The sequence below is a fragment of the Eucalyptus grandis genome, chromosome 5, assembly GCF_016545825.1.
Source record: "Eucalyptus grandis isolate ANBG69807.140 chromosome 5, ASM1654582v1, whole genome shotgun sequence".
NCBI classification, from domain to species: Eukaryota; Viridiplantae; Streptophyta; class Magnoliopsida; order Myrtales; family Myrtaceae; genus Eucalyptus; species Eucalyptus grandis.
This window is the reverse complement of record NC_052616.1, coordinates 26,965,049-26,978,009: the sequence shown is the minus strand read 5'-3', so window position 1 is coordinate 26,978,009 and position 12,961 is coordinate 26,965,049. Positions and strand designations below refer to the sequence as shown.

Genomic DNA, 12,961 nt, shown 5'->3' with positions numbered 1-12,961 from the left:
GATTGCACAATGGAATTCAATCAACATTGGTGAAGTTGAAAAGAAGCCTCTTACAGCTTGCTCAAAAGTACAAGTGTACTCATTGAACGTCTCAGCACTTTCACTTATATGGATTGAAGAGGACAAGCTACTGCTGCAGAACCAACAATGTGTGTCTTGCCAAAGCCCAGACGTCCAAGTAAATGAACATTTAACCATTCCTTATAGGATCTTGGCACAAAAACATTTTACATCAGCAAATGTAAGAATGATAGACACGAAGAAGAAATAGGTTTATTTAACAAGTTAACAATAACCACATTTTAGACAGAGATAGAAGGAGAGCAAGATGAGGAAAGGTGTTATGAGTCACCAAAAAGAATAAACAATAGCTATAGCTCAGACACAACCAATGCAATTATACAAGCTTTCTTGAACAAAATCCATGCATAATCTACCTCACTCACAAGAATACAAAATGCATCAGGGAAACAATAATAGGTAGTTAAGTCCCAAAATCTCAGGTAAACCCATCATCTCATTGAAGATTCTGCAGAACATGACCACTAGCTCCCTTCACTTGATTGTCAATCTGCAAAAGAAGGTTTAGACAGCTTATCATAAAAAGATGACTTTGACGTTACATGAAAAGTAAAGCAACTTAATGGAGAACAGACACTTGGGAATCAACTACATAGATAAGTATTGCTTGTCGAGATACTCGATCAAGAAAGACACTCATATCATAATAATAGGATCCTTGCACATTTTGAGTATGAGGAACAACTCCATTTTTTAACAACATAACAAATCCCTCATCTAGCAAGATAAAGTGAATTAAGCGATCAGACAGCATGAAGTATGTGGGAAGCACACTCAAGGATATGAAAGGAAGTTGCGGATCTTTCAAGTTTCGGTTTCCAAACACGTCTACTACTTGACTGACTTAATCAAGATCTATGAAATAAATGATGTACTTTGATTAAGCTAATCATGAGTACTAAAAATAAGTACTTCAATAAACGAAAGCTAAGGTTAATACTTAGCACATTAAGCCATCAACACAACAAATAAGAATTCAAGAACGTAAATGCCTTATTTGGCGGATTGCAACATCTTCCCCAACTGTGTTTGGTAATTTAAGATAAGAGGGAATGAACGAATAACAAAGAGACAAACAAACTCAATGTAAGTTCAAAAGTAACTACAAAAGCACCTCCAATTCTTCATGAAGGAAGTAACTAAATAACTCATACAGCATAAAAGGTATCAACAATTCACTCTTTCGCTAATGAGGCGTTAAGTCCTTAATTTCATTCCTCACAAATCATGATTGTTCTGTAGTGAAATTGAAAAAACACTACATAAGGTATGACCAGTACTCTCAACCACCTCTACCTTTCAACAAAACCTATTTGTTAGCATCTTCAGTGTTCTTACTTTCTAAGCAAGTTACGTTCCGTGAAGTATGTCAACCCCAACATTATGCTGATGCGCAACATAAACCAGCAAAGCATCACCACCATGGAGGCAAGTGAAAGTACCGCATGTTCATGACATGCGAAAAAGGAATTTTGCTCAGAGATAAGAGGATGAACGAATGCAAGCGGTGGTTCTAGAACTAAGATGAAAGCTTAGTTGAAAGAAAACTCACAAAACAGGACACAGCAAAAAACGAACTCTAGTTCTATGGACTTGCCATCATCGACTATCTTTGCCAATCAAATGATACATACCTTATCCATCTCTATTGAGCTTTGGGCAGTCAATGATGATGAGTTCACAAGATTTTGGCACACCCAAACTGAAATGATCAACATCCGTTGATGCTGTTGAAGAGGCTCAAGACCAATTCAATACACTTCTTGTAAGCTACTTCAGCAACTAAAAAGTAATTCAAGCAATCCTGTCGTTTGTTACCTTCTTTGATACATATGTAGTTTATCCAATACTATCTATCCGAAGTTAAACAATTCTAAATCAAGGAAAAGTCATGTCTAGCATTTAATAGTCTGCCTTGAAGGTTATTACGCAGTCTTCATATTAAATGCTTCATAGAAATTTTTTTGGCAAAGCATTCATAATGGCCATGCAATTTCCAACAGTAGTTTATAGTTAGTGTGCTATGTAAAGAGAGTACTTTTTGTTACCATGTAAGACGAAATTATTACCTTGTCCCTACTAACACAAACACACCACTTAAAACTTCAACACCATCTGATTCAGTAAAAAAAACTGCACCAATGAATGACATACTATTAGTGAGTCATACCATCAACTATATTTCACATGACCACTTTATAAGTGTCATTGAATGCAAGAAACTAACTTATTGATGACATGGTCAGTGACCCCCGTATTATCATGCCCCCTCTTCAGCACAATGGAATCAAATTCATGAAAAAAGAGAAGGCAAGGTGCAATAGCTGTTGCCTTCGAGAATATATCCAGACCTGTAATTTTAAAATTACCATTACTCTCAAATATTCAAAATTTCTCTAGTTTGTTCACAAAATCAATGCTGTCAATGCAGAACATATGATCCAGTAGACATTTGATCATAAATTTCAAATTTCTAGTAGAGGAAAACTTCAAATATCTTACATCTTAATCTTTCTCTTAATCTTCATAGAGGATTCTCTCATTCATGCGTGAGAAAACTCAAGAACCATTTTAACTTGGCTCTTCATTGGTTATGGGAAAATCCTCATTGCTATTGTTTAAAATAATACAATTAGAGCATCTTGGCTATAGTGGTAGGATCCTCATTGCTGCTAGCAATTATCCTATTTCGACTGCTAGCATAGATGAAGGGACCTCTATTAAATGCATACAAAAGCAAAAGAAGAAAGCACAAAATTGTGAAACGTATGGAAATAACAGAGTTCAATACAAGATTGCATAATGGAACTCAATAAACATCCATGTAGTCGAAAAGAAGACCCTTGCGGCTTGCTAAAAAGTACCGATGCACTTATCCACAGCTCGCCCTTTTACTGATATGGATTGAAGATAACAAGTCATTGTTGTAGCATCAATAATATGTCTTGCCAAAGCCTGGACGTCCATGTAAAAGAACATTTCACCATGGTGTTGAAGGAGCTTGTGCAAAAACGTTTTATCAGCAAATGTAAAATGATAGACACAAAGATCAAACATGTTTATTTAACAAGTTAACGGTAACAACATTATAAGCACAGAAAGAGAGAGAGATGAGGAAAGGTGCAATAAGTCAGCTAAAAGAATTAACAAAATCTAGTCTTCAACGACACAAAGGTCCTCTTTCCTAACACCAGAAATTGCAAAATGCACAACCCGATGCAGCTAAACCTAGTCTTCAAAGAAATAGTGGTTTGACCATATAGACAAGTTTACTCCAATATCAATTGTCTCGCAGCACAAATTTCACACATAAATGGTTAACTACTAGAATGAAGAAAGATAGTTCACAAATCACACTATGACTCAAGACTTGAAGCTTCTCCACGTCAGTTCAGAAGTAACCAGAAAAACACCTCTAATTCTTCATGAAGGAAATAACTAAATCACTCATATTGCATAATAGGTATCAAGGATTCACTCTTTTGCTAACCAAGCATCAATTCCTTTATTTCAGTCCTCGTAAATCATGATTGTTCTTTACTGATATTAAAAACACTCCATAAGGTGAGACCAATTGTCACGCCCTGATCCTCGAGCACGCACACATCCTTCTCACTTGGTCGATTTTATAATGCGATATCCCAGAACTATGTATCGCCGACCTTTTCATTTATTAAGCACATGCGGAAGCAGTTATAAATCCCCAGACAATAAAACAATGGGATAGAAAAGCAATGCCATATTTTTCATATTGAAATTCACAACCGAACCTTTATACATGGCATGACTCAAAGTCTATTCACAAGACTATTCATAACATTCTAGTCACACTCTATATACACAACACAATGTTCACAAAAGAGGATGGGATCTCAATCCTTATCCGGGTCGTACTCAAGATCATCCTGATCATCTTCTAACTGTTCTTCACTAAGCTCACATCCTTCAAGCTCTTCATCTTTTACTGGCTCATCGTCCTCTTCTGGTTCCTTCTTCACAGGCTCATCCACGGGCATGAAATGTTGTCCCACAACTGGGATGGGATTACGTCTCAGCAAGTTTTACCCCACTAATACTCAATTAGGAAACCAATACGCTAATCGGGCTGCCTATACACACACGGGTCAGAGGACTTACCTTAGCCTCAGATTCCACCTACATATTAGTACAGTTCAATAAGCACCTAAGCAATCACAGATCGATATCTCAATCAATCGACCTAGTCGATTACATGTCAATCGGACCATTCAAGGTCACTTCCACTCAATGAGTCAATTCACGACAACGGATCAAATCATTGATCAATCGACCTAATCAATTACATGTCAACCGGACCATTTCCAAGTCAAATCACTTCTCATTATAAAACCTCCCATTTGCATTCTCAGTCACAGAGCTACAGTAATGCTCTCGGGCGTCATTTTCGCCAAGGTGACATATGTACTGGATAGCACTCGTGTGTTCTTTAAGGCGCCGTTTTCACCAGTGATATTCTTAATCACCGAACCACGTATGTCCGTAATGAGGCATGCAGTAGACAGCAATCGTGCGTTCTTTAAAGCGCCGTTTTCACCAGTGATTTCCTTATCACCGAACCACGTATATCTATATTGATGTAGGTAATAGACAGCACTCGTACGTTTTAAGGCGCCATTTTCACCAGTGATTTCCTTATCACCGAACCACGTATGTCTATACCTCGTACCTGATCGATCTCAGCCAAGATTATTCTTAGTTCAACCTCACGATTTTCTCTACTTTACAACTCATCAAAGCATTGTCAATGCTAAATAACCACACTCAGCTATCTACCGATCAATCATTCAATTTCACTCAATTTCAATCAATTTAGGAATAATTCCTCAAATTGCACAATTAATTCAATTCAACACAACGTAGAGCTCAAATAAATAAATGGACTGCACCACGACAATTAGCACGAAATTTCGGTCGTTGGCTATCATTGCCTAATTTCCGAAAAATAAATAATTAAATAATTAATTTCGAAAATTAATAAATAAATACTAAAAATCCAATTTAGGCTCGTAATGCTTGATTGGAGCCCGAAACGGGTCGAGAAAAATCTTGAGATGCATTCAATAAATAATAGTACGTCTCTACTTGCTAATTGCACAATTCAATTGTCTAACATGCATCACAATTATCTAATAATCACTAATCTACTATAATCTAACCACATAATTGCACTTAATTAAATCTAATCAACCCTTAAACATCATTAGTCTACTAAGCAAGGATTAGTGAGATTACTCACTTGATTAAAAGCGGGGACTGGATCACCGCACGGCGCGTCAAACCAAACTTTCGGCGGCATCGACGGACACTCGGGCCGGGCCTACAAGCCTCGCAAGCCCACAGCAAAAGCTGGGCTTGGGCCTAACTTGCTTGGGCCTCGCTGGATTGGGCTCATGGAAGTTGGGCTTCGGGTTGCTGGGCCTCTTGGTCTTGAGGGCTGAAAACAGAAGATGGGCTGCACTTGCGGACCTGGGCCTCAAATGGATCAACTGCTGGGCTGAGCTGTTACTTGGGCTTTTCTGATTTGAAGATGGGCCCAAAATTCACGTGGACTGAAGCTACGAACTGAACTGACGTTGGGCTGCAGCTTGAATGGACCGAAGACGCTGGAAATTACGGGCTTCGCTGGCGTGCGACTTCGGTTGACTCGGTGGCTGGGCGCATGGACTTCAGCTAACCGAAGACACACGCAAGAGGAGAAATGGGCGGATTGACTGCTGCAGGCTTCGCTGGCTTCAATTGGCGCGGCAAAGAGGAGAAGCAGCTTCGCTCGGTGGTCAACAAAATGGGGAGTTCGACGGGGAAGGTTGACTGGACGTGGACAGAAGCTCGCTGGTGGAGAGACCGTGGGCCGTGCGGACGTGAAGATGCTGGCAGCTTCAGTCAATCATGGAGAAGCTTGCTGATTTTGACCAAGGAGGAGCAAACCGCGGACGTGTGGCAGTGAGATACGCGGGTGAAGGGAACCGGTGAAGCTGGCGTGGCTGCAGGTCCTCGTGGCTGCTCGCAAGACACGAACGAGATGATGGACTGCTTCGGTGAAGTGGGGCAGCTGGCATGAGGATATGCGGTCAAACGAAAGGGCTTCTGTGGAGAGAGTGTTGACCAAAGAGCAGCAAGTGTTGGACGTCTTCAGCTGGGGAACTCAGTGGAATATGGGCTGTTCGAAGGAGGGAAATGAAGGAGAGCAGGAACAGCTCGTCCGAGAGAGGAAAGAAAATTTTAAAAGCAAAAGCAGAAGACCAAGGTTGTGAAGGAGAGAGGAAGAGATAGAGACGGAGGGAGCGACCGACAACGACGGGAGGCCAGCTGGTTTTGCTTTATAAAAAGATAGGATTAAGGGGTAAAGTCAATGGATTTATCCCCTCCATTGAATACCATGTCCCCTAATACTTTCCCAATATAATTTCCACCAATTGCCCAAATTTTGATGAAATTAATGCACCCTCTCATCCTAGGCTCCGAATTTCATATTTTAGTCTTCAATATTTTCAACAATTTCCCAAATTCAAAGTCAATGTTGGTGTAGAAAAAGTCCACATAATTTCTGTAAGTCCCCTTCGCCATATAGCTCGGTTTGCAAGTCGAAAATCTCTTCAATTCGGCCAATCCGAATTTCCGTTAATTTCCGCGACGTCCGAATCGATTTTCCGTAAAAATCCCAGAATCTCCGAAAAATCTTCTGAGACCAAGTCGACGTTCCTAAAATTATCGTGACATCACAAACTTTCAATTTCTGAAATCGGACTTAAGTTCACGGTTAATTTCCATTCGACACGTTTTTAGCGTGACCTAGGCTATCGGGTAACTTTCAGAAATTTTTAGTGCAAATGACTCGTGGTCAATTTTCTTCGAGCCACTATGAACCCACTCGACTCATTAGCGACTCTCGATTGTTGTGAAAATCCCGATGATCCAAATACAGACACAGGGTACCAAAACAATAAGAAAATCAGTCTAGTGTTAATCGATGAGAATTTTTCTAATTTAGTGGTGTCACCCACGATTAGCCATACATCTCAGTCGAACCAACATATCTCTGATTTCAAATTGATTTTATACTGTGCCGTAATGACCTCTAAAGATGAGCACAGTCAAAAAGCCGATTCCTAGTCGAATTCTCAAGTCTATTTGCCTTAAAATTCTTAATGATTTCCCCAGATAGTCTAGTTATCTCAAGAGTGATCAGCTCTAAGAACAGCCCTATAGACGCGTCAATGAAATGCCCGATTTATTTAGTAGAAAACAAGACTGAAAATCTGAGATGTCACACCAATACTCTCAAGTCTCAACCACCTCAGCCTTACAACAAAACCTAGCATTTGTCAGCATCTTTAGTATGCCAGGTGCCGCGAAGCATGTCAATCCTGATGTTATGCTGGTGCACAACATACACCAGCTAGGTATCACCATCGTCAAGTAGGCAAGTCAACGTATCACGCGTTCACGATACATGAAAGAGGATTTTCCCTCAGAGACAACAGGATGAACGAATGCAAGAGGTGATTCCAGAACCAAGATGAAAGGTTAGCTAAAGGAAAACTCACAAAACAGGACACAACAAAAAACTAACTCTAGTTCTATGGACTTACCATCATCAACTATCTTTGCCAATCAAATGATACATATCTTATCAATCTCTATTGAACCTCGGGCAATCATCAACCTCAAGTTCACAAGATTTTGGCACACCCAGCACCCTCTCCAATGATTCACATCTCCAGAACCACAAATGTTTCAGATTCTGTAGATTAGATAGATCATATTCACTTAAGCTTTTGATGGAATTGCATACCCCAAAATACAAACGCTGCAACGATTTCAATTCTCCCAAACCCTGAATCTCAGTTAGCTGAGGCAATCTGCTCAGGGACAAACACTGGATCTCCTTCAAACAAGGCAGAAAGAGCAATGTCTTAAGCAATGGACAGTCGTACATCCGCAATGTATTGAATTTCCGTAGCTCTCCAAGCACCTCAAATTGAATCTCTCTCAACGAATATCTATCAATAGACAGCGTCGACAAATTCTCCAAGTTGGAAAAGACTGACCAATCTGTTGGTGACTGGACATCCCATAACGACAAATATTGAAGGATGGATGGGAACCCGATAAGAGATTGGAGCTTAGCATAATTTATGTCGAGGCTTCGTAGCTGAGAGAGGGAACTAAAATCGGTTGGAGGCAAGGCCATTTTTCCAACACGGAGGACCATTCGTTCCGGAGCAGGTAGTCTCACGATCCCCTCTATGTTGGCTTCTTCAATTGAATTTCCAATTATCGTAAGGTTAACTAAATTGGTTAGGTTTGAGCAGTCGGGGATCGTGGTCAGTGAATCTGATGTAATGGTTAAAAACGTTAGACTCTTGGGAAGCTCCGGCAGCTGTTGGATTGAATTACAGTGCTCTAAATAAAGTCTTTTGAGATTTGTAAGTTGATTGATCGTTGTGGGCAATCCACTAAAGTGACCGTTGCCTAAGTATAGATATTTCAATGAGGATAGTGCCCCGATTTCACTTGGAATTTCCCCACCAGATATTCAGAGCAGGCATCTAACTCTTCTAGATTTTCCAACATTCCTATGGTTTTCGGAAGTTCACTTATGCAACTATCATGGAGATTTAGTACCTTCAACTTTTTGAGATTTCCAATACAATCAGGTAAGCTCTTGATTCTTGAATCACTCAAATTCAACTCGACCAATGATTGGAGCCTCCCAATCGAGTCTGGTAGCTTTTCTAGATAGGAATTCCAAATGCGTAAAACTTTTAACCTTTCAAGATTTCCAATAGAATGAGGTAATTCACTAATTTTTAAATATTGGACATCTAGCTCAAGTAGTGACTCCAATTGTCCGATAGAGTCAGGAAGCTTTTGAATTTCCTTGCATGGCAAGATTAGAGACTTCACATTTGCTAAATTGCCAATTGAGTGAGGCTTCCTTGAGGGTGTCCGTTCTATTCTTAGCACTGTCAAAGATTTTAAACTGCCAATGGACTCCGATGGCGACTCAATAGCTTCACTCTTTATCTCTAGGTAATCAAGATGTTGTAGATTGCCAATGGACTTGTCAATCTTTCTTAGTCGAATGCATCTAAGAATCAATTTCTCTAGCTGCGAGAATGTGGAGAACTTGGGCATCTTTCTAAGGAATGGACAGTCCTCAAGCTGTAGGATTTTCAATTGTTCTGCCACCTATAAAGTAATTGTTTGAAACTCAGAAAAGAGGAAGAGTAAAAGAGTAAATGTAATGCAAAAGTATGTTGTGAGATCATACCATGATTTGACACCATCCTCCCCAATCTTCAGTAACGTTATTCCCATATAGCATGAGAATCGTTAGGTTCTTCAACCCAAAGTTGGTAGCTCGGAATTTCGAAGGGCAATTGCTCCAAGAGAGCCATCTCAACTCGAAGAAAACATTCTTAAAGTCTCCTTCAAAATTTCCATGGTTCAATTGAAGGAACCTAAGATTGACCAAGCCCATGAATTGCTTGCGCTTAAATATGTATGTCTTATGGGGGTCAAGTGTACCAAGATTGAGCGCCACTACGTCCTTGGTTCCCTAGAAAATAAAAGTAGCAACCAATGAAAACATATGTTAGTTTGACTCGAAATTAGATCAAAAAGGTGATCATGCTAATAGATGCACTAGAAAACTTTTAGGGTAAAGATTACCGTTTCTGTTCGCACTATATGAAAGGCATCCTTGGGAGACCACAATCTTGTACCCTTCATATGGATTTCGCCACTTTCTGGATGGACGATACTCCTTCCAAGGTCTCTAAGTTGGTCATGCATCCATAGTTTATTATCGTTGGATATTTTTATCAAAGACATGCGCTTGAGGATATTGACCTCGATTTCGGTCGAATACCCAAAAATCACATCCCAATATTTAACTACAATTGTTTTCTTTTCGTTGACGAAGAAACATGCAATATCAAGATAAATTTGTTGTTGATTATGATCTAATGCTTCATAGCTTATCATCAGCTTCTTCTTGACATCCTCATTCATCACCTTCTTTAACTTACATAGGGCATTTTCCCATGTACTTGGGCATTTTCCACGGAGCGTGGAACCTACGACATTGAGAGCCAATGGAAGTCCTCCTAGTGCATCGATTAGCCTTTTTGTGATATCCATGTAACTAAGCGGAGGCTTGGCACATCCCAAGGCACGCTCACAGAAAAGTTCAAGAGAATAATGTGAATTCATCTCCAGCATATCGTAGAATGAAAATTGTCCACCATTAGGGATTGGGAGATTGTCATCCTCACCTTCCTTTACCAAGAATTCAATATTCCTTGTTGTTATGATGATTCTACTACCCCCACCAAACCAGTTGGGCTCACCTGCAAGCCTCATGATTTGGTCCCAGTTGTCAATGTCATCGAGAGGACTTTCTTGCCAAGAAATCTTGTCTTGATCACGTTAGCTCCTTCATCAATGAAGAAGGGGTTTGTGCAACTAAGATTGAGAATGTCAAACAGCAATTTCTTTTGTAAGCCTATTATATCATGAGTTCGAACATCTTTAAGAAAGCAACAATGACCCCGAAATTGAGGGTAGATTTGCCTGAAGACGGCCTCGGCTAGTGTCGTCTTTCCGATGCCACCCATACCGTGAATCACAATAAACCGTACATCAAAAGCTCCTAGATCTAGCAGCTTCATAATGTCATCCATTCGATCCTTAATTCCCACCAAATGATTAGACATGTCCGTATGTCTTGTCCATAGCAAATTTGAAACCTCTTCCACCACGAGCTTTGTAAGTTTATATTGGCTGCCACATACATAACATGCAACCATCATTTTTCCAAATAATCTACCAACTAGTTTAAGTTAGCAATCTCATCACTCACATTAAATTTGTTAGTAATTTAATCGGAATAAGTTGGTAAGTTACTCATATTATACTTGGTAATTTGATAATAGAGTTCCTACCGTAAGAATGTTCGTGAACTATGCTAATAAAAGTGGGTCAGTTGTTAACAAAAGTTTGTTACGAAAGTTGGGAATTTTCAAGCAAAAATTAAATATTGATAAGAGGCTCACATAAGAGTAGGTAACTTAAATTAGTTCTTAACTTAATTAGAGATTAGTTTGTATGAACCTCATATTAGGGTTAGCAATTTGTTTCAAATATTGGTAATTTTGAAATGTGAAGTACAAAATTCAAATAAGAGATGGTAGGTTTTATAAAAGTTGTTAGTCAGCAAACGATCAAATAAACCTAGTAAATGACTCGAATAAACACAGGTAACCTAAAATTAGTTTGTAAAATAATCGAAAAGAAGTTGGCAAGACACAAATTAAGGTTGGTTGTTTCATATAAAAGTTGACAACTTGAAAACTAGGATGGTCACAAGGCAAAGGAAATCTTCACCCCGTGGTGCCCTAAATGAGGTTTGGGGCCGTGAATAGGTTCATGGTAAAGCAAGAGCAACGACCAAAGTTTTTTTGAAATATTTTGCTAGCCGAAAAATAAGCTGGAAAGTTAAGAGATTTAAGATTTTCTTTTTCACACATATGTGCATTACTATTCTATCACACTTAGATTTTAATAAATAATTTTTTTTGCTCTATTAATTAATTAATTAAGTTGATATACCTTGAGACTATTGTTACCATAACTTGGGATTAAAAGTGAAAAGTCAATTTGTGCAAGAAACCTTGCTCCCAGAGCAAAATTTCTCGCTCCCTCACTGCGTCCGATCCAACCATACATCATATAAGATTGAACAGCAGCAAACTGAAAGTAATCTCGAAATTGACAAAATGGAAATAAACTTAACGGAAGAAGCTAACGATACCGGTAATCTTTTAGATTCCATCCTTTAATTCTGACAACCTCTTTTAAAGCCTCCTCCCACTGCTTTGCCGTATCCTTCCCGGAGTCATTCTCGTGCTTTTGGAGGGCTTGTCTATATAACTCGGTCTTTAGCTTAACATCATCCGCATCCACGTAGTAGAATATAGGGAGTATCACTTTCTCAGCATCATCTCTCGATGACTTCACTATGTACGTGAGCTCACGGAGGCACCACTTACTTGAAGCGTAATTTTTGGAGAAAATCGGGATGTAAATTCTGGATTCGTCGATTGCTTGCAAAAGACTGCCTCCAATCTCTTTACCAACTCGGAGCTCTTTGTCGTCTTTGAAAACGCGGATCCCTACATCTTTAATGGCTTCGTAGAGAGAATCCGCAATGGTTAAGCGGGTGTCAGGCCCTCTGAAGCTTAAGAATACCTCATAGCCCCCCAATTCACCATCATGGCTACTGTTTGCCAGTGCTGTCACCGCCATCAGCCCCCTCTCTGATCCGCCATCATGGCTACTACTTGCTGGAGCTGCTGTCACCGCCTCCATCGCCGTCACTGCAGGCACCACCATCTCTTCTGCCTCACTCTTTCTATTCATTCTGGGAGGACGATGGAGTGATTGATCTCTTAATCTAGTCCGCTGGGTGACTCGGAAGTCTGAGTCTGATACTTGATAAAGCTGTGGACGTCTTGATCAAATCTCCACAAAATGCTAGACTTCTCTAACATTCAAGTCTCTAGTCGGTAGTTGTAGTTGGTGTTCTCTAGCTTGAGTTGTGATAGTTAAAAATAATGTTCAGCAAGCAAAAAGAGCAAGCAGATATAATATTCAGAGAAATTAACTGAAGAACGGCAGTGGAAACGAGCCTATGAAGAGGCAAGTCTGTTTGGTCTCGGAAACAAGTACAACAGACCAACTAAAAAATGAAGCTCTTCCCCTCTATCATTTATAATACACGAACATCTAATGAAACTTCCCTTGCCTTGTCCACTTTGCTCCTTTGCCTAAAAGC

At 39.7% G+C, this 12,961-nt stretch overlaps 2 protein-coding genes across 3 annotated transcripts; both read right to left on the bottom strand.

Moving 5' to 3' along the window:
* Positions 1–329: 329 nt before the first annotated feature.
* On the bottom strand, positions 330–10,513 carry LOC104443059 (disease resistance protein RPV1). Of its 2 annotated transcripts, none has more exons than XM_039311948.1 (3): positions 9,796–10,513; positions 9,395–9,682; positions 330–3,081 (listed from the first exon to the last, which is right to left on the bottom strand). In XM_039311948.1, exons 1-3 carry the CDS (start codon positions 10,486–10,488, stop codon positions 2,935–2,937), a joined length of 1,128 nt encoding a protein of 375 aa, XP_039167882.1. In that variant the 5' UTR covers positions 10,489–10,513; the 3' UTR covers positions 330–2,934. The 2 variants fall into 2 exon arrangements, with proteins under 2 accessions (XP_039167882.1, XP_039167881.1); XM_039311947.1 differs by lacking the exon at positions 330–3,081 and adding an exon at positions 8,384–9,312.
* A 1,415-nt stretch (positions 10,514–11,928) lies between these two features.
* LOC120293793 (TMV resistance protein N-like) lies at positions 11,929–12,519 on the bottom strand. Its single transcript, XM_039313540.1, has one exon. The coding sequence runs from the start codon at positions 12,517–12,519 to the stop codon at positions 11,929–11,931; it is 591 nt and encodes a 196-aa protein (XP_039169474.1).
* Positions 12,520–12,961: the final 442 nt, after the last annotated feature.

Bases quoted from the DNA above. Each gene is read 5' to 3' on its own strand.
- LOC104443059 (XM_039311947.1), bottom strand. From the start codon at position 10,488: ATGAGGCTTGCAGGTGAGCCCAACTGGTTTGGTGGGGGTAGTAGAATC. The intron at 9,683-9,795 runs GTAATCTTTACC...TTTATTTTCTAG, and splicing joins ATATAGTGCGAACAGAAACG to GGAACCAAGGACGTAGTGGC. The intron at 9,313-9,394 runs GTATGATCTCAC...ATTACTTTATAG, and splicing joins GAGGATGGTGTCAAATCATG to GTGGCAGAACAATTGAAAAT.
- LOC120293793 (XM_039313540.1), bottom strand. From the start codon at position 12,519: ATGGTGGTGCCTGCAGTGACGGCGATGGAGGCGGTGACAGCAGCTCCA.